Source organism: Schistocerca piceifrons, chromosome 1, assembly GCF_021461385.2.
Source record: "Schistocerca piceifrons isolate TAMUIC-IGC-003096 chromosome 1, iqSchPice1.1, whole genome shotgun sequence".
NCBI classification, from domain to species: domain Eukaryota; kingdom Metazoa; phylum Arthropoda; class Insecta; order Orthoptera; family Acrididae; genus Schistocerca; species Schistocerca piceifrons.
This window is the reverse complement of record NC_060138.1, coordinates 31,638,187-31,662,596: the sequence shown is the minus strand read 5'-3', so window position 1 is coordinate 31,662,596 and position 24,410 is coordinate 31,638,187. Positions and strand designations below refer to the sequence as shown.

Sequence of the window (24,410 nt, the reverse complement as noted above, 5' to 3'; positions counted from 1 at the left end):
AATACACACATTTCTGTACAGTAGTTAAAGAAGTGTTCATCATCATCATTAGGTATTTTACTCATTTCTGAGTGTTGTGCCCTCATTTCCTTATTCATTCTTATGTAGTTGAAACTTCAGACAGATGTCTCCATCCACAGCCATCTTCAGCCTTTCTTAATTTGACGTGAAGCGGCAGGCTGGTAATCTTCTTCTCTGGATCCAACCATCTGTATGCTGCTCTCCCATGTGGTCTTATGCCATCAATTTTTCCATGCACGATGGTCTTTTCTAAATTATCCCCTTTCCTTTTCAAGCTGTGCCCAAGGAACTGAAGGTATCTTTGGTTGACATGAGAATATAACCTTCTTGTGATTTTAAGTTCTTCTATTATTGAAACATTTGTTCTTTTTTGTGTCCATGGCACACATAGCATCCTCTGGCAACACCACATCTCGAAGGCATCAATGCGACTCTTATCAGTACCTTTCACGGTCCAGGTTTCGCGTTCATATAAGAATACAGGAAACATCAATGGTTATCCCAAGTGCATATTTGTTGTCTTGACCATTGTGACTTGGCCAAGAATGATTCATCATCTTATCTCTTTATCACACTTTCCTTTGCAATTGATCAGAGAGCCTAGATATACATGATCACTCAATATATCCAGATTCCTTAAGCATCCTGTAAGTTGGTTTTGATCGATGCCTTGGTGATTTATAACCATTACATTGGTTTTTTTCATGTTTATCTCTAGGCCAAGGTTTAGACTAATATCTTTCACTCTTGAGAACAGAACTGCTATGAGTGTAATATCATCTGCGAAGTGTAAATTGTTGATTTTCCTGCCGCCAATTGAAATCCACTGCCCCAGCCATCCAGCACTTTCCTGATTACACACTCTGTGTAGATATTGTAGAGCTTAGGTGACTGTATGCAGCCTTGTATGATGCCATTTGTCACATGAAAAATCTCCAAGTATTCACCATCTACTTTTATGGTTATAGTATGGCTATTATAAAGATCTTTTAGTAAGGATACCAGGTGTTTTGGAACCCCAGACTCTTTGAGCACGTGCCACAACTTGTCCCACATGACACAATCAAATGTCTTTTTATAATCTAGGAAGCAAATGTAGGCAGGGACACAGAACTCGTAACATTTTTCACTTATCTGCCGTAAATTCAAGACTGCCTTTCGAGTATCTTTACCTGACATGAAACCCGCTTGTTTTGCGGAAATCTGAGACTGCAGAAAAAGTTTTAGGCATTGATTTATTATATGCAGGAGGGCTTTACTAGCATGTGATATTAATGCTATGGTCCTATAGTTGGAACACTCCCTAACTGATCCTTTTTTGTGAAGAGGAATTAGGACAGATGTAGTCCAGTCTTTAAGCCATTCACCCATTTTCCACGCCTTATTACATATTAAATGTAGGGCATGCATGCCTCCCTCTCCCATCAGTCAGCATTTCTCTGGAAATGCCATGTATACCTGGGGCTTTGTTGTTTTCAGATGCTTAATGGTATTTTCAATTTCACTGTAAAGGATATCAGGTTCTTTATCTGATTCCATACAAATGTTCTCTTCTTTGCTGCTGTTTCCATTGCAATATAGTGTTTCTCAGTGTTGCTTCCACCTAGCTATTGGTAATTGCTTGTCACTAATAATAGTGCCATCTATATTTCCTACCATCCACGTGCGCAGTTTGAACTCTCGAGTGATGCTGTTTATCTTATTGAGTAGGGCATGCATTTCATTTAGTTTTTGATGTTGTTCTGTGTCATCACAAATACTGGTGAGATACTGTCTTGTCAATTCAGCAGCTGCCCTGTATTTTGCGGCAAAGTTCTTTGTATACTCCTTCATCTGGAGAGGTTTGTATGCCACATTTATTTAGTGTGCTCCATTCTATGAGGAGCAGTAGAGTATTGTTCAAAATACAGGGGTTCTTCGCTTGAGGGGTCTTAGTAACCTGTTATGCAAGTGAAAATCTTGAGCGAATGTGTCGTTGCCTCTTGAAGAGGCATATCATGAACAGCAGACACTATCTCTCTTCTTTAGTCTTCACATTCATTTGATGTGTACTTAAATGTGTGCTCACAGACTCTATCAGGTGTCTCCATATAAGAATTACATGCTTGTTTTGAAGCAGCTGAATTTTTCTCAGTTAGTATGAATGAATGTAGCTCGTTCCAGCTATTATTGGGCCCAGAATTCTTGCATGGTGTTAATAATGAAGCAAAATATATTTCTTGTTTGTTGTTCTACTATCTCAGTTATTTTCATGAGCTGCACTTCTTGAAGAAACAGTAATGACACATATTCTGTTCATATAAACCCTAAATTGCAATTAATAATACTAGAGTCTTCTAAGTGCAACAACATTCAGTTGTTAATTTTATCATTCAGTATTTGATCCCATTTCTTGTAATTTCTGTTTTTACTCTTTGTACTGAACCAATTTAGTTCCCTCTCCTTGTTACATTCTATTGCAGAGTTAAATTCTCATGTGCTGTACACTTTTAGTGCCCATTACTTTCAAAAGAGAGGTAAACACTTGCCAATAACAATAAGAACTTATGTTTCTTGCAGCATGCTTTGGCAACTGTGCCTTAACTGTATTTTGCTCCTTATGTTTTATATTTATAGTAGGTTGGTTTTAATTTACATTTATTGAAAATTTTTGTAATTAATTTTCACTTTTTGTAGCTATATGAATAACTAATTTTAAGAAGTAAGTGAGTGCAAGGAAATGTTACAAGAATTGAATATTTTCATTGACAGCCATGAACATATGAAAAATTGGTTAGACCAAACATTAATGTGTGTTGTATATTGATTTCACAGAAGTGTACAAGGTATGGTGACAATGGGGAATCTGATGTCACGTCTCGTAAACAGCCGTGCGTTACCAACTGATCCAGTGGAAAAAGTGTTGTACCGCCAGTTTCGGAAGATTACACTAGATACATCACTGGGCAAGCTATCCCGTCTTCTTGAAAGAGATCATTTTGTCCTTGTCACTCATTCACAGAGGCTATGTAAGTCAAGTAAATAATTTTATTTTGGTATATCATTATTTTTACATCACTTGTGTAACAGACACATTTACACCAACAGTAAAACTCTATATCTAGTATATTATTCAAGTCTCTGTGACTATTCTTTTAACACTACCATTCTGGGATCTTATAAAACATTTGAAATACATTTTTTCGCCCGTGCGTGCCTGTGCGTGCATGCGCGCGCGCGCGCGCGCACGCGCGTGTGTGTGTGTGTGTGTGTGTGTGTGTGTGTGTGTGTCAGAATATTAGCTCACATCAGTTATTTTCAATAGTTCACCCCTGCTTTTTTAACACCTCAATTATTTATTTTAGAAACTGAAACTGTTTGTATTCTCTCATCCATATTATCAAGTTTTGTAGGAAGAAATTATAATAATAACTTGGCCACTATAACAACTTGTCTTGAATACATATCATGATATTATGACACTTCTGGAGACCAAAAATCTGCCCCTTAGGAATCAACATGAGGTCTGAAAATAACAATCATGTGAAATCCACCTCGCTATGTTCAACCATGGAACCTGAAGGCAGTAGATACTGACCCCCAGGTTGAACCCTTTCTTTCTAATTTTTGGAAAGCATTTGGCACCATTTCCCATTGCCGCCTAATGAACAAAATGAGAGTATATGGAATATCAGACCAGCTGTATGATTGGATTGAAGAGTTTCAATCAGATATAACACACCACGTCATTCCAAGAGAGAGAAATCTTCAGATGTAAAACTAACTTTGAGCATATCCCAAGAGAGTTTTATGGGGCCATTACCTTTCACAATATATGGCATAATCCATATCAATTCAGGCATGCTGGGAAAAAATCTTGCCTTCATAGTCTCAGATGTTATTGAATTTAGCATATGTTAAAATGAAGGGCTAAGTAAGGAAGATGTATTTTTTTTGTTTTCTCCAAAAAAAATTCTTCTCTGAGATACTGTTGTGACTCGCCGATCATTCAAAGTGCTGCCGCGCAATTACGCGCGTCCTCTACATGCGGCGCTGTCTGCCAGTCATGCAGCAGCCATGCCACCTAAGCGGCCAGCCAGCCAGCAGCCGCTAGACTTGGACTCAGTGCTCATTTGAATGTTACCGTGTTCACATGTCTTGCTTCGTCAACTTGCTCGGTGACTTACATGTGTTGTGTCATTTTGAAATATATGTGTTCAACTTGGCATTATAACAATTGGCAATGAGGTAGTTAATTTTTCCTTTTCATCGTTGACCCACAGGTTTCCCTGGCTACTTTAGAGCAACTATTGCAAGGTCTCATTAAACAGCAAACACTTCTCACATCGGCAATTCGCAGCATCCAATGCAGGCCGTTTCTCGTCGTTGTCTATACCTCCTTTTCCTCCTTATGACGAGACGGCGGAAGACTGGTCTGATTACGAAAAACGTCTTCGACAGCACTTCTTGGCATTTCTAATAATGGCTCTGAGTACTATGGGACTTAACTTCTAAGATCATCAGTCCCCTAGAACTTAGAACTACTTAAACCTAACTAACCTAAGGACATCACAAACATCCATGCCCGAGGCAGGATTCGAACCTGCGACCGTTGCGGTCGCCTGGTTCCAGACTGTAGCGCCTAGAACCGCTCGGCCACCCCGGCCGGCCCCTTGGCATTTCATGTCGTGGACAAACAAACATGTAAGTCTGTGTTCCTTTCGTGGATTTCACCTCAATTGTATCGGTTGTTGTCGCAATTGGCTCCTTTGAAAGATCGTGCGTCTTTGTCCTTTGCTGAAATGTGCTCACTTCTGTCAGTATATTTTCATAAGCAAACGCATGTGGTAGCCTCTTGTGTTGCTTTTTTTTGTTGTCAAAAACAACCGAATCAATCCTATCGCGCTTGGGCTGCTGAGCTTCACGGCCTAAGTCAAAAGTGTCAATTTGTTACTGACATTCACAAAGAATCCTACGTAGATTCCATGGTACGGGATGCTATTATCCTGTCGATGCCCGACAAAGAAGTGAGGCAACATGCCCTTCAGTTGGCAAATCCGACTCTAGATGAAGTCCTATCCATCGCGCAGTCTTTTGAAATTTCTCATGCCGCTGGAGCGCAAGTATAGGCGTAGGGTGTTGTTGGGGACATACAACCTCTGTGCGCTGTTGACAAAGCATGCGGCGTGTCCCCGCTGGCCGACGTGGCCGCAGTACGCTCCCACGCGCAGCCTCGGCCTAACCGTAAATAACCCTTTCAGAAACTGCAGAAAAACCCTCAGCAACTTCCTTCATGTCCGCAGTGTTTTATGAAACATTAACGCGAGGATTGTCCCCAAACCTTCCGTTTGCAAATCCGACTGCATACATGATGTTCATGACTGTGATGCTGATTCTGCTTCTGTGTTGTCTGTCAATTGCACTTCTTCCCTTTCAGGGAAGTTATTCCTCACAGTCCAAATCCTTGGTCGGAATGTACGCATGCAGGTGGATACTGGTTCTGCTGCCACTATCATTAATTCTCAGACGTATCTTCAGTTGGGTTCTCCACTCCTATCACCTGTCACTCGGCAATTACGGACGTACAATAAGCAGAAGATTTCTCTATTGGGACAATTTAATGCTGAGGTATCTTACACCTCCGTAATTTGCACTGTTCCCATATTTGTGGTTGACCAGAGTAACGCAGAAAATGTTTTTGGTTTCTATGCCTTTTGCGTTTTTGGGTTCTCCATAGACGACTCTGTCAGTATTGTCTCTGATGCTCTTCCTTATGCTCTATTGGATTCCTTGTCGATGACATTTTCATCCCTTTTTTCTCGTGGGTTAGGCCGTGCAAACGACTTTGAAGCTCATATCACGCTCAAACCCACTGCTCGGCCTAAGTTTTTTCGGGCTCGGCCCATTCCTGTGGCCCTTCATGAATGGGTAAAATGGGAGCTGGATCGTCTCACTACTTCAGGGGTCTTGCTTTCTGTCACTTCCAGTCAGTGGTCCTCTCCTGTCATTGTTGTTGCTAAGCCCAATGGTGATATTCGTCTCTGTGGCGATTTTAAAGCACAATGCCTCATTGACACTTATCCTATGCTCCGACCTGAAGAATTGTTCACTAAACTTGCGGGTGGCCAGTATTTTTCTAAAATTGACCTGACAGAAGCTTATCATCAGCTTCCTCTTGATGCTGCTTCCCGGCAGTTTCCGGTCCTTAACACGCCTTTTGGCCTCTATCTGTAGTAACCACAACCAACAGCGGGAACGCCTTGGGCTGCAGGTCAGAGCCGCCAGGCGGGGAAGCCGCCGGTGGTGGAGCACGCACCACCGGGTAAACACAGGACGAGTTGGACGACAGACCAACGACAACTGACAACAACTGACCATGACCGACTATGAGCGACACGACAAGGAAGAGATAAACAATGGAGGCTTGTGGAAACCACAACACCAAACACCAAACGTAAATCCACTCGGAACCAGAGCCAGGCAAATGCCAACAACGAGCAACGACCAGAACGCAGTACTGCCGAGATAGAAATGAATTCCAGAGCGAGTACCAGACTGGCTGGACTACGGAAGAGCGGGTCCCTATATACGAAACCTGAGGGAGCGGCTATTGGCCTCTGTCTGCATGTGGCTTAGCGGTGGCGCCCTCGCTGTGCGAGAGCCGCTGCGCGGAATAGCCGCCGCGGAGGCGGAGCCCTCTATGGGTTGACCACGTCCATTTGTTCTGCCACATGTTCAACTTCCACGGCGGAAGGTACTAGAATATCAGTCCCAGCAATTGCCATTTGGGGTTGCCAGTGCCCCTGCTCTCTTTCAGCGATTCTTGGAAAAATTATTGCTCCCTGTGCCTGGGTGTATCAATTACATGGATGACATTGTTGTCACTGGCTCCACCACGGAAGAACATCTTCAGAACCTCCGCACACTTTTTCATGTCTTACAGACTGCTGGTCTTAAGTGTAATCTTCAGAAATCACAATTTTTCCTGGCATCTATCACGTACTAGGGGTTTCAACTCTCTTGGGATGGTATTCGTCTGCTTCAGCAAACTGTCACTGCGATTAATGCCCTTCCTCGCCCTACATCTGTTAAGAAACTGCAGGCCTTCTTGGGGAAAATAGCATACTATCACAAGTTTTTACAGTCTGCTGCTTCGGTGGCTCAGCCGTTGCATCGCCTGTTGCATAAAAACGTGCCTTTTTACTGGTCCACGTCATGCGATGCGGCTTTCCAGAAATTGAAGACTATGCTGAAACAGGCCCTGTGCCTGGCTACTTATTGACCTGGCCAACATCTCGTTCTTGCCACAGACGCCTCTCAATACAGGGTCGGTGCAGTCCTTGCGCACCGTTTTGCTGACGGTTCTGAACAACCCATTGCTTATGCCTCCAAAACGCTCACAGATGCTCAACAAAAGTATTCTCAAATTGAAAAAGAAGCTTTGGCCATTATTTATGCTCTTCATAAGTTGGTGTTTTTCTCTATGAATCCAAATTTCATCTTGTTACGGATCACAAACCACTTGTTTCCTTGTTTGATCCATCAACGTCACTTCCCGACAAGGCTGCACACTGCCTTCAGTGTTGGTCTCTTTACTTGTCTCATTTCAATTATGAGATTCATTTCCGGCCGATGGCTCAACATGCAAATGCGGATGCACTGTCTCGCCTTCCCATGGGTCCTGATCTGCCATTCGATAGGGACGAACTTTTGTGTTTCCACCTGGATGTTGCCAAGCAGCAGGTTGTGGACGGATTCCCCATCACCGGGGACTGGCTGGCGGCTGCTACGGGTTCTGACCCTACCCTCTCTCGGTTTTACACTGTATTCAGAAGGGTTGGCCAGATCGTCCATCCACTAAGACCTTTGATCTGTTGCGGAAATACTACGCTTTGTGCTACCGCCTCACGGCTAGGGATGGTGTTATCCTCCTTTCCACCGACAATGCTTCGCCGCGTGTTGTGGTACCTGCATCTTTGTGTGCTTCGGTCTTGCGCCTCCTTCTCCAAGGACACTGGGGTGTCTCTCGCACAAAATCTCTGGCACACCGTCATGTATACTGGCCCGGCATCGACTCTGAAATAGCACACATGGTTGCTGAATGCGGCCCTTGTGCGTCACAGGCCACCACCCCAAAGTCATCTTTGTCACCATGGCCTTCGCCTGAGACGCCCTGGGAGCGCATTCATGCTGACTTCGCGGGACCTTTTTTAGGTACTTATTGGCTACTCGTAATTGACGCCTACTCTAACTTTCCTTTCAATGTTCATTGCCCATCGCCTACCTCCGCGGCCACCACAAGTGCTCTCGCCTGCATTTTTTCTTTGGAGGGCCTTCCCTCTACTCTTGTTACTGATAATGGTCCGCAATTTGCCTCTTCTGAATTTGCAGATTCTTGTGCTCGTCACGGCGTCATGCATGTCACAGCCCCTCCGTTCCATCCACAATAAAACGGTGAGGCTGAACGACTGGTCTGCACATTTAAGGCTCAGATGAGGAAACTCCTGACTTCTTCTGCTGCTTCTCCAATTTCTGGCTTCTTACCGTTTTACCCCCATGGGCGACCACAGCCCGGCTGAGCTCTTACATGGCCGACAGCCCTGCATGCTACTTTATCTTCTGTGACCTTCCACCTCACAGCCGCAGGTGCCTTCGCTTGGCTGGTTCACCGCCGACAACCTTCTATGGGTACGGGAATATGGCAGGCAGCCAAAATGGAGTCTGGGTTGCATCTTATGACACTGTGGCCGACGCCTGTATGAATTCCAGATGGACACGGGTGTTGCAGTGCGCCATTTGGACCAGCTTCGGCCTCGTGTGCCGGCAATGCCTGTTCGGAATGCCGCTACACCACCTTCGGCTCTACCTGACACTCGTGATACTGGAATCTCTCATTATTCACAACACAGCCCTCTCACCATCATCTCAGTGCCTGTATAAGAATGTATGCCACCAGAAGACGTGCCCATGCAGGAACCGGATGACCATCATCTGTCAGAGCAACTCTACTCGCCTCCTCCTTTGGACGCCGACACATCGCCCATGTCTCCTGTTATATCAACCGGACTTGCCGCAATGGGCAGATTGGTGCACGGGGCCCCAGCAGATTCAACCCCTACATCTCCTGTCATCTCGACCCATTATCATCGGGGACACTTGCGTCCGTACGGGAAGCCTCCTCCTCGAGACTTTACAGCCAGTCAAACAACGCCTATGGACATTAGCAATCTACAGGCCACCTCCATCAAGACCAGTGCAAAAATTCCAAAGGGGGGAAAAGTGTTGTGACTCACCAATCATTCAAAGTGCCGCCGCGCAATTACGCACGTCCTCTACATGCGGTGCTGTCTGCCAGCCATGCAGCAGCCCCGCCACCTAAGCGACCAACCAGCCAGCAGCCACTAGACTTGGACTCAGTGCTCATTTGAATGTTACCGTGTTCACATGTCTTGCTTTGTCAACTTTCTCGGTGACTTACATGTGTTGTGTCGTTTTGAAATATATGTGTTCAACTTGACGTTATAACAGGTACAGCCTCCCAAAGATGACATTGCGCATACCATTTTGAAGATGCAAATTTGGAAAAAATTTTTAAACTGCTGTATCTCTGGAACAGTTCTCGGTATTTTGTTGGGGCTTTTTTTATTTGGAAGAGAACTATTTTATCATTAGAAAGAAATCCTCCACTTGAAACTTATTTGTCAAATTTCTTTTACTACAGCATTCTGAACTTTTTTATAATTTATGGATCTTTTTTTTTTTCCCCCCGGAAATGCCAATCCATAAAATTTTGATTTTTTTTTTTCTGTTGATTAGTACCATATAGTTCTATATTTCCATAAAAGGAGAGCTTCCACTTTTAGGTTGAACAGGTTTTATAAACAATTGAAATTTTTGCCATACATAAAACCTTTTTTATTACCACATCACATAACAGGATCATAAAAATCAAAACCTAGCCTTATTTAACATAATTTTAGTTTTGAAAGATGAGTAAGAGACTCGTTTTTCAAGCATTTTAAATGGTTCCAAAATGTATGTGAAAGGTCCAGAGGCTTAAAGGTTTCAATTTATACAACTTCTGTGCACTCTGTTCTGTACTGATATTAGCCAGTCAATGAACTAAAAATGTGTTCCACTGCTTCATTATCTTCCTTTGATATAGAGTGATGCTTTCCTGTTGAACCAATAGGAACTGGAAGGCTTGCAGTCTTCAAAACATTGTGAACAGGAAGTGAGCCCTAATGGTGGTGTTGCTGTTCTTAATCTGGGAACCTATATCCAGCAGCTGGTCTGTGTGGTAGCATAAAGTTCACTACAATTTCGTTTAACTCATAACTGGTGTCTATAATCTCTGCAATGCATCAGTCACAGTCATACATGCATGCCACAAACATCCCCCTTCTGAGGCTGCGAATCTGAATATTATCCTGCTGTTTCTGAGATGTTGGCTGAATGAATGAACTTTCTTCTTTCTTGCTCTCTAAAGTACATGCAATATGAGTTCGCCCATCACTTTGAGACCAAAGAGGTGCCTTCTGAATTCCTTTCACAGGAGTAGTTTTTTTGGACCATTCTTTTTTTTCAGCTCATGGAATTCTTCGATTTCCTCTTTGGATAAAAGAATGAGGGCTGTGGGTGTGTAAGATTTCACGACTCTCATAAAATCTTCAGCATTCTGAATCAAAGCTGTATGTATTTGGTCTGGAAAGATTGTTTTGCAGCATGGTGTGCTTCAGCAGGCCTCCTACACCATCACAAGGCCCCTTCCTGTGACTAGTAGCACTGTATACGCAGTCAGTTGGCACAGCTGACTTACTCAATTCAAACAGCTAGTAATGATTTTTAAAATGGCTATGAGCACCATCAGAAATAATGATAGTCTTCTCTGCCACTGTTTGCAGTTGAACAATTTTGCGCATTGCTAGCAAATCGTGTGCTGAGTCGTGTCCTGTTTCATCACTTATAACTGCAACACTTGTGGTCTTGTTTTGAAAATTATGTCACTCCTGTAAAAATTGAAACCTGGTCATTACTCCAATGATACCCTTGTACATCTTTCTGGAGAATTACAGACCAGTTCTCAGCAAAATCACTGAAGCAGTAAACATAGTTCTTCAACCTGTACACACCCTTTCACTTCTGCAATGTGTTGTTGTTGCAGTTTCTTCAGATACTGGTTTCACTGACTACTTAACAAGTTCATCAATGAAACTGTCAAAGGCAACAGTTTTCTTAATTAGTTTATTTTCCTTTCATGTCGCAAATGTAATTTCTGCAGAGTTACTTACTATGTCTTCCAGGCCAAGTGTCTGTTAAGACAGTCCTCCCTTTCCAGGGCACTCATCACAATCTTGAAACAAACAAGTCTCTCACTTTATGTCACAGACTACTAATGATTTCACACGCCCAACCAAGGTGTCATATGTCACATGCTCCAGTAAGTTCTTCAAAGTTACCACACAAAGTTCAAAATTCATGCATTACACACATAAACAGATATCTCTAGGTGGGTGTGGAACTACCCACTCAGTTCGTAGTGCATAAAATTCTATCTTCCAGATAGACTTACTGCACTGTTTGAACTTGAGCTACTGCTATAGGTTGATCATAATAGGGCTTTGGTTTTCGAAAGACTCCTTTTACAGATCTCACATTTCTTGATTAGTCTACCATGTACTTTGAGACTGATGGAATGTGGTTCAAAGTTGTTTTCTTTGAAAATGTCTCTGAAATAATAATTGAAACTTGCAACTTTTCACTTTAGGATGCACAATATTCAACAGCTGAGTTGATATTTGTGAAACATTCCTGGCAAGAGATGCAAGAGTGCTTTGGTTCATTTTCTTCTGATTATGGAATTTCTACTTTGAAGAGTGTGGTCAGTTTTACTGTAGTGTATTCATCCATAGCTTTAGTAATTTCTCTGTGTTTTCTTGATGTATAGAGCTTATGACTCGACTTCACTGACCACAGTTTCCTAAGAGGACTAATACCTAGCTCTGTAGTTTACTGATTCAGGCTATTTAATTCGTCTTCTAGTGATGCAAAATATGCAACATCTGCACCATGGGAGGCTTCACCTTGTTCAGATACTATCATTGTTGTTATTCTGTCAAAACATTTATAACACAAGAAGTTATCACTGTAAACATCGGCACTTTGAAACAGAGTCTTCAAATGAGAACACTTATTCCCAACCTGAACAAAGTATTTTTTTTTCTTATATAACCCTTTTATGGATATGCAAATAGTCAGCACACTTCACTCTCCTGTGGCCCCAGTCAGAAGACATTTCAAACAGTCCTTTTCACAAAACACACTGCAACTGTGTTAACTGACAAATTCCTCATGAAAACACAAAACTCACTGGATGGTCTCAGATTCTTAGAAGCCTCATCAGTAAACAAATTAGCACTGAACAACTACAATATAGAAATATGCAATAAACAACCATGACAAAGAAACTGACAAGAAACTACAACAGAGTGTAAGAAATATCTGCAACAGTGAAAGTGAAAAGAAGTTACTGCAACAAAGAAAGTGATAAGAAGTAACTGCAACAAAGACAATGGAAATAAACATTTTAACAAAGAAATTAGTAAGAAACAACAAGACATATATTACCCTTGAAAGCTTAAAAAAAAAGATTTTTTTGAAATAAAACCTTTCAACTTAAAAGTGGAAGCTCTCATTTATAGAGAATGTAGTACTGCATGGTACTAATGAACAGAAAAAAAATCTAACTTTTCTGGATCGACATTTTTGAAAAAAAAATTTTCTGTTAATTATAAAAAAAATTCAAAATGCAACAGTAAAAGAACTTTGACAGATATGTCCAAATGGAGGATACCATTGTAATCATAATGGAGTTATCTTTCAAATGAAAAAAAAAACTCTACCAAAATATCTAGAACTGTTACAGGGATTACATTTAAGAAATTTTTCCAAAATTTTTATCTTCAAAATGGTGTTCGCAGTGTCATCTTTGCAGGCATGTATCGTAGGGCAGGAAGTTTTTTGGAGAAAACAAAAATAAATAAATAAATAAATAAATAAATGTGTATTTCTTACTTACTACTGAATTTTAACATATGCTAAATTCAATAACATCTGAGACTATGAAGGTAACCACCCTGCTTGAAGTGATGCGGATTATGCCATATATAAATGATCTAGTGGGTAATGTCAGAAGTTCCATGATACTTTTTGTGGATAATATTGTTATATAGAGAGAAGCTGCAATGATAGAAAACTATACCAAAATGCAGGAGGACCTGCAGAGCATTGACACTTGGTGCAGGGATTGGCAGTCCACCCTGTGCATAAACAAATATAATGTATAAACAACTTATGGGAATGCAGCCAGGTGACATCATAGATAACAACAACAACAACAACAACAACAACAACATGTTGACAGGTGACCACCCTGTCATTTTCAAGGCAAAATGTTGGTTGTTGTCAACAATGTCATCCAGCTGCATTCCCATTAATTATTTGAACATTGTACATGCTGGGAGAAACTCAGGTGAATAAACAGGCAGCAAGACCCTCCATTGTATCATTACACAAATGAAGAACACTTGCTGAATCATATACATAAAATATACAGTAGTATGAACATCGAGCAATTTACTTTGTGTGTGTGTGTGTGTGTGTGTGTGTGTGTGTGTGTGTGTGTGTGGAGGGGGGGGGGGGATGATCATTCCACTTGGGACCTGTGGAAGGTACATTAGATTATTTGTTTTAGTTGTAAATATTTGTCATGTATTATTGTTTTTCTGACATGTTCTACACCCTGGAGGACCTCCTCACTAGGGGATCAATTGGAATGAAAGTAAATCTAATCTAATCTGACCACAGGTAAGGAAGATGCCAGCCTGAGATTCATTGGAAGAATGCTCAGGAATTGTGTTTTGAAAAATAAATAAACTGCAGAACAGTTGATTAATCCACAGTTTTTTATTTTGTTCATACAATCTGTTTCATAACTGTTAAAGTTCTATCATATGGTGTAGTCTGTAATAGTAAAAATGTTCTGTAACACACAAATAGGATGGGATCCTCAAATCTGAAATACCAGATAAGGAACTATGTGGCAGAAATTTATAAATTAAAACAAATTAAAAGAGAGAACAGGATGTTACTCACAAATAAAATCACTTAATAAACTGAGGTCACCTCACCCAAATGTTGTCATGAAACCAAACTGTTAGATATTTTTCTGCTTGTGTTCCTGGGAACACAGCCTTGGGTAATGGTTATTATTTAATTTTTGTCCCTTTTATCCTTGTGATATGGGAACTTTGGTTTCATGACAATATTGGGGTGATGATGATCTCAGTTCATTAAGTGATTTTATTTGTAACATCCTGTCTGCTCTTTTCATTTGTTTTAATTTACAAGATTTGGGCACATAGTTCCTTCTCTCATACTTCAGATTTGAGTATCCCCTCCCACTCATGCATAACAACATTTTTATTATTACAGTTTACACCAGGTGATGGTACTTTAACTGTTCTAAAACCAGCCGTGTGCGCACAATAAAAATTGTGGATTAAGCAACTGTTCTGCAATTTCTTCATTTTTCAAAATGGACTGATACAGTTGCAGTTGCCCCATAAGAAGAAGTCACGAATTGTAGTCCTTCCACAGACAAGGTAGCTTACAGAACATTTGTTCGACCAATACTTGAATATTGCTTGTCAGTCTGGGATCCATACCAAAAAGGATTGATAGAGGTAACAGAGATGGTCCAAAGAAGGGCAACATATTTCATTTCAGATTCATTAGTAAGCACAAAAGTGTCATGGAGACTCTCAGCAAGCTCCAGTTGCAGGCACTGCAAGAGTGGCGTTCTGCGTGACAGGGGGGTTTACTATTGAAGTTCCAAGAGTGTACATTCATAGAAGAGCCAACCAATATATTCCTTCCTCCTGCATGTATCTCAAGAAAAGACCATGAACGTATAATTAGAGATTTACGCTTAGACAGAGGCCTACCAACAATCGTTTTTTCTGCAAACCATTTGCAAATGGAACAGTAAAGTGGTGTAGTGACACAAAGTATCCTCTGCCACACACCATAAGGTGACTTGCAGAATGTAGATGTAAATTTAAATTATTCTAGCACAGGGGAATTGGGCTGGCAGTTCTTGAGAGAAAGTTGTGACTTCCTTTCCTTACCAGATTATGTTGCATCTACCCCTTTATTTCCCCTGCGCCATTATATCATATGTTATCATCGTGTTGCTCTACCTTAGAACACACAAATTTGTTTTAGTGAGGAACCACTTTTCTAATGTTGGCACCTTGAAAAAATGGTTTGGGAAGGATTTGACACTTTCTTATAGACCTGAAAATTACTTCCATCAATTTTTTGTTTGACATAGGGGAAAAAAAGAAGTTTTTAGACAATAGACTGAGTGAATGTAGTCAATGAGACATTGATTTTATGGTGTTCCTCTGCCAAAAATATTGTGCTGGGTGACTGCTGTAATCATCATGTGAAGAATTGTGTGGACATTTTCCTGATGTCATTGATGGCATGTGGTGAACAAATTGTTGCATACCATTCATCATTCTTTGACCCTCAAAACCAATAATGGTCACAGCAATAATCATTTTCTTGGAAGCTTTTCGAAAATGAATGCCAGCATCCCAGGGGAATGTTTCAATAAAAGGAAATGGACAATCCTTCCAACACCAGAAAAGCAAAATTTTCTGTACGTGCAAATGTTAATAAATGAAGCCCTTTTGTTGGTTCCAGTTCACCTTGGAAGACTGAAACATTTAATTGCTGCTTAGTTATGTGCTTGTATAAATATAGCCAAATTTCATATCTGATTATGATGTCTTATACAAATTTTCCATTTCCTTGATCAAGGTTTTTGAATATTTCCATGCACGAAATGACCCAAGCCTGGTTTTGAGCTTTGGTCAAATTGTGTGGGGTCTATTGGGTACAGATCTATTTCAAAGATATATTTTTATGAAAAATCAAATATTTTGTTGTCTTTGATATATATTAAGAATGCATCTGCCCCATGGTGTCACATGCTGATTCTCTTCAATCATGTTTCACACGATGTCAGTGTTTTTTTGGAACAGCATTTGATTTTGGTCCATCTTCACCCAAGTAATTTCTGAAGAAAGCACAAGTGTATAGAAATACTGCAAGCCAATTGTAAATAGTCTTTTTTGGACGTGACTTATTACTAACATTTGAACAAAGTGATTTGAGATGTTGTTATTGAATTGGGCGTTTACAAAAATCATAAGAACCTGCTTAACAAGAACCTTCACATGATATTTCCATTTGTTTTTAAAACTGTTTCTTGAAACTTTAAATGTAAGAAAAAAAAAAAAACTATGTTTCCTATTTCTGAGCTTCCATTGTTTTACCAATAACAAATGACAAATTTTCAAACAGTGGTGTCACGTCTGAACGCTGTCAACTAGTGGTTGTTTGTAAAATCTTAAAAAGTGATGCACATAATACATAATATTCTGTGAGTCACATTATGATGACACATTGCTAGCATCCAGACAAATCACAAGTGCATAGAACCTGCCACTGAAGTTGCCTTACAGAGAGTAAGGCAAAATGCATATGGCATGAAAGCTGTGTTTCACTCAATTGTAGTTAGATAGTCAACAAGTGAAAATTAACAATATTGGTGTATTGTGATCATATGTGTGTTGTTTTAGGTTTTTCAGTATTTCTGTGATGCTTTATCATAGGCCAAAGAAACATTTTACCAGACCGTCATAGTATATGTTCAGTATTCCTTAGTAGTCCTATCTGGTATGGGTTGGTGGAAGTCGAATATTTTGCACGTATGATATAAATGAGGTATAAAACATTATGTTAGACATACACTTTATCGAATGAATGCATACACACATAAAGACACACGACTGTACAACATGGATGCTAATACTGAACTTAAGTCTCTGGTCAAGTCACAGATATAGCACTCACAGTATGGCATGAGCACTTAACATGCGGTATAGCTGATGGGGGAAGCATCGGGTATGTGTACACAGGATGCTGGTGCTGATACCAGGTGGGGTGTCAGTGCTCAAAGTGAAGATGTCGGCATGTGGAGGCTATGGGTACCAGAGGGACGGTGTACGTTGAGAGAATGGTATGATTGACGTGAGCCGGTGTGGCCTTCAATGAATATGGGCTGTGTTGTGACTGTCCATGATGGACTGGAGGCTGAGAGGGGTTAAAAACACTGAGTGCTGATGTCTTTTGAGTCATGGCTGAAGTTTGTGTAGATGGAGATGCAGTCGTAGAGTCCAGCACTATTGTGTGAACTCGTGTTGGGAAAAAGTGCCGAAGTGATTAGTGCAACTGACTGTGGTCAGAATGGCATCGTGTTGTGTTCAGTTCCTCTGATGTGTCCTGAATGTGGCATTGTAGAGCATCATTGACCTGTAATAGGTGTGTAGTAATCTAATGGTGGAAGCAGAAGAATACAGTCGATGGAGTCGATGTCTTCATGTAAAGATCAGCAGCGATGGTGATCGAGGTGCATTTCGGTGAGTCATGTGGAAGAGGCATGATGGAAGGGTGTGCCTGAAGGTGCCAGTGGTGGAGTAGCCAGCTGGCAGGGAGAAGCACAGTGTACCATTGTGTGTGTTTTGTTGTATGTCTAGGTTTGGTGTTGACACACATGTTGCCTGAAGTGGGGAGACAGCACTTCAGATGTCAGGTAGGCATGACCAGTTGGCAGGACCAGGGTCACACATGCATCATCATGATGGTTGTGTGTCAAAGCAATGAGCTGCTTGCCCGCCATGGTAAAGGCAGCAGATGTGTCATCATTGTATTGTAGGACCAATGTGTTCTCCATACGGAGTGCATCTGAAGATGAATAACAGTCAGCATAGTGTAGGTGAATCACCGAGAACTCTTCAGCTGAGGGGGCATACTGCTTGACTGTGTTGATGGATGTACAATTTTCTTCCTGCTGTTTGTCTTTAATGGTCGATGTACCAGGTAGAGTTGGAGGTGCCAGGGTGAAAGGTCCTGGGATGCAGGGCCCTGTTGAAGTAAAAGAGTGTGGTGTGTTGTTGTGTTGTATGACTGAGGAGAGGTGGAATTGGCATAAAAAGCTCGCATCACTAGGTCTGGTTTTATGATTTCCTTAAAAGAGAAGTCCATATAAGGTGGTCGGATAGTGATTGTAATGGGTTCTTGGTCATGGGTCTGTGCACTACGATTGACGAACTGGCAACTTCGTGCGGTTGCAATGCCATAGGTTTGTCCATTGATGATGAAAGATCAAGTAGTTGCAGTTTGATATCAGAGCTGATGTCTGCCAAAAAGTGGCTTGCCAGAAGTAGGACAAATGGAGGTGGAAGCTGCACGAAATACTCATTAGAAACTGGGTTGATGAGAAGATGACATTCATGTGTGCAATCGGAGATGTGAAGTCCAGTAGCAGTCATTGTCAGTGGTGTGAGAAAAGATTCGTTGTTGTGCAGAGCATGGAGATGACTAGTATGGTCTTCGCGGTAGGTGAACCTGTTGCGGACACTGTCGAGTTGTCACAAGTCAGTCGACAGTCGTGTGCCGAACTGTGGCAGGGATGCAAGCTGCTGGACAAAGCAGTTCTGCCTGGGTGCGGCACAACTTGTCGCGTGAAGCTGTTGTGCGGGCATTGCGTGTTGATGTTTCGTGTAGGTGAGAATGCAGTGTGCTTGGTAGTGTTCTGCACAGGCCTGGGCACGACACAGATATGTTCTGTGCAGGCATGTTATGGGAATGTGTTGTGCAGGCGTGGTACGGGTCTCAGGGATGTGGGGGTTTGTTGATGCGCAAAGGCTGTCAATCCAGACAGGTGCGGTGATGCCAGAGTCTGAAGCGATTTTGTTAAATCAATTTGGCTCGGGTGCTATGAGGAGGGAAGCGTGCCAAGGCTGTTGCTGTGGTTCAAGACAGCCAACATTGTCATCAACAATGTGAATACCATAGCGGTGATCCACAAAACATTCTTGATGTGATTGTTCATTTGCAACACCACTAGTTAGAGATAAGTTGTTCACATTTGTATGCCGGGTTTGAGGTTGGTCTGAACAAAACTGGGTATGTTCCATGGTCATGTATGAAAGCCAGGCAACTGGTGTCAACAAAGGCAAAGTGAACAGATTTTCATGTGGTGCAGAAGATGTGCTGTCTGTGCTGAATGAATGTGAATCTATCCAGTGAGAATGTTGCAGTCCAGTCCTTGCATAGTATTTCTGCAAGTAGGTTAAGGCGATGAGGTCCCACAGCAGATTGTTTGTTGTATTTAGTTGTTCAGGACTGGCATTGTAAGTTGAACCAGAGTAGGTGAGCACTTCAGTTGAATAACTGATGTCTATAGATGGTGGACAAATCAGTTGAGAAGCACTGCACTGTCCAGAACAGAAGCTGTTGGCACAGCATGCCAGTTTCAGCACACATCAGTTAACAGAGGTTACATTGTCCTAGTGTAGCAACCATATTCATGCAAAAATTAGATTGTACACAGTCATTGCGAATCGTAGAGTCATCAGTGTGGAAGTTGGGTACAGTGTGGGTATGATGTGAGTGAGGTATGATGCAACATGGTAGACATACACTTCATTGAATGAGTGCATACCCTGGTACGATAAAACTGAGGTGACTGGTCTAGCACTCACAGCCCATCATCAATGCATATTGTAATTTTGTCTCCCACAGGTCCCACACACTTGAGCAGTATTTAACTATGGCTCCTATGAGTGTTTTGTAAACAGTCTTCTTTGTAAACTGACTGTCTTTTCCTAGTATCTTACTAATGTACTGAAGTCTGATACCTGCTTTACCTACAATTATGTCTACATAATAATTCCATTTCATACTCTTATGAATGGTTAAATCCAGTTAATTGTATAATGGCTGATTACAGTAGTGACTTGTTGATGTTGTAGTCATAAAATACTACATTTCTACATTTTTTTGAAGTGCATAGTTTTGCATTTCTGAGTTATCAGTCTTAGCACCGCTGTGAACCATAGTGCAATCTGATGGAATATTTGTGCAATTTCTTTCAAACAGTACTTTATTATAGATAGCTAAATCACATGCAAAAACGTCTGAGGTTGCTATTAATATTGCTCACCAGGTCATTAATATATGGCATAAATAGCAAGATGCACCTCTAAGAACGTGTTAAGAAGCCATGGATAAATACCAGCACCAAGATATGTCTTAAAAGAAAGCAAGCCTGTATAATGAACCTAGAACATGAAACAGCTATTAAAAACTCATCTTCTTTGAAAAGTATTGAAATATTATTCACAAATTGATGTTGTTGTTCGTGGTGGTGGTGGTGGTGCTGATTTCCTTTACACTTGCACAGTGTACTGATTGAATAACACTGTGGATAGGCTACAACCCTGTCTCACTCCTTACCCACTACTGCTTGCTTTTCATATTCTTTGACTCTTATAAGTATGGTCCTCTTTCAGTCCAAGTGATAAATAACCTTTCACTCCTTGTATTTTATCCATGATATCTTAAGAATTAAAAAAAAAAAAATGTAGTCCAGTCAACATTGTCAAAATAGAAAGGATAGATTGTTACCCGCTACATAGAGGAGGCATTGAGTCACAGACAGGCACAATGAAATATCCTGGTGCAATATTTGTGTGGTTTCAGGTGCCTGAGATTGCAGACGTGTGTGTATGAGTTGCGTTTGTGTGTGTGTGTGTGTGTGTGTGTGTGTGTGTGTGTGTGTGTGTGTGTGTTCTATTTTTGATGAAGGCCTTACTGGCCTAAAGCTTTATTTGTGATAGTTTTTTTTGTTGTAACTATCTTCGACTCAGTATCTCTGCTATATGGTGAGTAGCAACTTTCCTTTTCATAATACTGTTACATTCCATCCTGGATATTCCATTGTGAGATATTTGAGCTTTTTAGACAGAGTCCTTTTCCCAAAGTAGAAAACACGCACACAAATACAACTCAAACAACATGTGGCCACTGTCTTCAAGTGCTGGGGCTGGGGATGAGTCCAGAGACAGTGGCCATGTCTGTGTAAGCTGTACTTGTGTGTGTGTTTTCTACTTTGGGAAGGGGACACTGTCCAAAAGCTTAAATATTCTACCAGTATTTTTTATTGTGCCTATCTGCAGCTCAATGCTTACTCTATGTGGTGAGTAGCAATCTATCCTTTCCATATTGTTGTTATTCCATCCTGGGCTTTCCATTATTCAACATTGTCAAAAGCCTTCTGTACTTCTACAAATACTATAAATATAGCTTTTCTGTTCTTCAACGTATCTTGTAAGATAAGATGCAGGATCAGCATTGTCTTGCATGTTCCTTCATTTTCGATCCCAAAGTGATCTTCCCTGAAGTTAGCTTCTACCAATCTTTTGATTGTTCTCGAAGTACATTGTGTCAGTATTTTGCAACCAGGACTAATGCGACTGATAATTCAGTAATGTTCACTCCAGTCACCACCTACCTTCTCTTGAATTGAAATTATTGCATTCTTCTATAAGGCTACATGTATTTCACTTGTTTCATATATCTAGCACACCTGGTGGAATAGTTTTATTATTTTATTCTCTCAAAGTTCTCAGTATTTGTCTACTCTCATGGATCATGTTTTAACTTAGGGCTTTCAGTGATCTGTAAGATCCTTCTTGCAGTATTTCTGGCCACACATTTCCTTTTTCCTGTTGGGCATAAGGGAACTAAAAGGTCATAAATAGGATGAATCACCTACCTTTCTGTATTTTCTTCAGTTTTAATCTGCAATTCATATTTGGTACTGGAAATGTTTTGCAGTTTAAAATCTTATCATTATGTAATCTATCTGAAGCCTTGTGGTGTGTTCAGATCTCTTCCACTTTCAGATATACAACCCTCTTTCATGATTCTTAAACTGTGTTAACAAAGACCATATTGTGCTCTGTGAAGAATTATATGAGTCAGCTTCCCCTTTTTTTTGTGTACCATAGTCTAATTTCTCCTACTAGTTTTCCTTTCCTTCCTTTTTCAGACTATCAAATTCCAAACCACATCACAGTTACCTTTTCATCTCTCTTAGTGATCTGAATAAAGTGACAGAAAAATAAAAATGTAAAAATGAGCCAGGAGAGACATTCAGCAGGGCTTCAGCTATTGATCTGACATTTATAATAAGCAAATGATTGCCAAAATATTCACTGAACATTTCCTTAGTGTAACAGAGCTGATAAGTGAGTTGTGTGTGAGGCAACAGATACCTTCAAAAATGAAGTTATCATTACTTTTGATGAAATTACCAATCTCCTGTAGTCATGGTGAATTGAGGAAGACAATTGCTTCATCAAAGAATAAACACTTTTCAGAAGTGCTCTACACATATGTGATTAGCTACTGAAAACCTGAACTAGTGAATGATGTAGAGTTGTGCCATCCATAATACGGTAATGTACCAGGGAATATTCCCAGGAAGGATGAAATTCGCATCATAGAACCACTACACAAAAAGGGGGATGCTAGCAATTAAACAACTGTAGAATGGTCTCACTATTAATTGTATTTTCCAAAGTATTTGAAAAACTGTTGGTTACCAGGATTGGAAACATTTTGACCAATTTATTATTATAAATAAAAAGCACTTTTTGTTTTAATTGATGTATCAAATGAACTAGCTGTCTTTACATTTGTGGACAATATCATAGAGATCCTTAATAACCATAGTTTGTCAGAAAATAATGTAAAGAGCACTCCTAAATTATTTATATTCCACCAAGAATTTTCCATTACCATATTAATAGTTTGCAGTAAGTATCTGCTGGAACTTGGGAAAATCCTCCAGCTGTGTTGATCATAAGTTTCTGTTGGAGAAGGTATTTGTTTTGAGAACAGAAGTTCTATTGCTATGCTTTGCTCTAGAATTTTATTTATTTATGTTTAATTTTCCTGCAATTAATTTCAAGGTCACAGTCCCGTTTCTCAAATGCTCATTCATGTATACAGTCAAGATGTCGAACTGATCATTGACTATGATTATATTATGTTACATGTACTATAAATTTATTACTCATTTTCACTAGTAAAACAATGTGCAGTTAGGATGACAAACTGCTAGAGCTCTATAGCATAGGGCAAGAAGTGGTATATAGATCTACAACAACTAGCTTTTCTAAAATATTTCTCAGTATTTCTGTATAAGTGCGTGATACTAAGGTGTTAATTTTTCTAATATTTGTTTCTGTTTCAGACACAAATAGCAATGTGGTTGAGACAAGGGAAGTAATTATTGGAATTGTTACACCTATAGATCTTCTGAACTATATAACAAACAAAGGTGGTGTAACAAATGGCAGTGACATCCTTAATGGAAGTATAAAGACATCAGAATCAGAATAAACATGTGGACTGTGATTTTCAGCATTCTATTACATATAAATTGGATGTTTAAGAGTGAAAAAATGTGTCCAAGAATGAAAAACTATACTGAACAATACAGATAGTTTTTGTTACATCCATCAATTCAGAGACAAAGGAAATGATAAAATGCCTGTCGTATACACAAAATGGAGAGGCACCACCAAAGAAACAATTAACTAATTTTTTATATAGGTGAGCACTGACCAATAAAAATTGTTTGCATTAGAAAAATTAATTTTGTTTCATTTGTTAGGTCAGTGTCAAATGCAACAAAATTCATCATAAATGACTGAACAAAGGAAACAGAAGGTAGAGTATAGTCGAAGGAGGGACTGATGGCTGGTAATTTTTTAAAATTAATCTATGAGAAGAGAGAGGAGTATATTGTTCAAATGGTTCAAAAGAGTGTAGTTCCTCCAGTAGCTGAAAATATACATATTCTCAAAGTGGACTTACAGTTACCTTTTTTGATACAAAATGCTAAAGGGAATCTGAAGAGTATAAGTGAATTAAATCATAATTTATGTTCATACCAAGGTTAAAGCAGAAACTGCAAAGCACAAATGCAAATGTCTGTGAAGTTGGAGTTTGATTTTGTGGCATTTATTGTGGTGCTTATTCATGGCTAAGTGTATTGTTCCATTGATAAGCACCATAAAATACAATTTAAGAAACGCATTGTGGCATGTGTTGTCTGATGAAGTGACTCAATACTAATGTTAATGTGCACCTTCATATGAGCTATATTTTTTCACTGTTTTGATGATCAATAAATACTTTTTCAGAAAATATCTGTCTAATAAATTGACTTATAATAAACAACATGCTGAACTAAAGTTAAATAATATTGTTATATTGTCTGTTATGGAATAATGTATTGGCCCATGTGTTCTTGTATGTATGTAAATCCAATTTTAAAAGGAAAGCAGTCATCAGTTGCAGTGTAGGTTAACAATGTACGCAGTCCAGTCAAATTAATGTGACCACCATTTATGTTCGAT

At 40.2% G+C, this 24,410-nt stretch overlaps 1 protein-coding gene across 2 annotated transcripts in view; it reads left to right on the top strand.

The window, feature by feature from the left end:
• The window catches only part of LOC124787489 (cystathionine beta-synthase), a 167,667-nt gene extending 143,469 nt beyond the window's left edge, over positions 1 to 24,198 (top strand). For both annotated transcript variants that reach the window (XM_047254343.1, XM_047254344.1), the window contains exons 10-11: positions 2,836 to 3,029; positions 23,240 to 24,198. In XM_047254343.1, coding sequence (XP_047110299.1) covers positions 2,836 to 3,029; positions 23,240 to 23,388 — 343 coding nt within the window. In that variant the 3' untranslated portion in view covers positions 23,389 to 24,198. The remainder of the gene's footprint in view (positions 1 to 2,835; positions 3,030 to 23,239) is intronic.
• Positions 24,199 to 24,410: the final 212 nt, after the last annotated feature.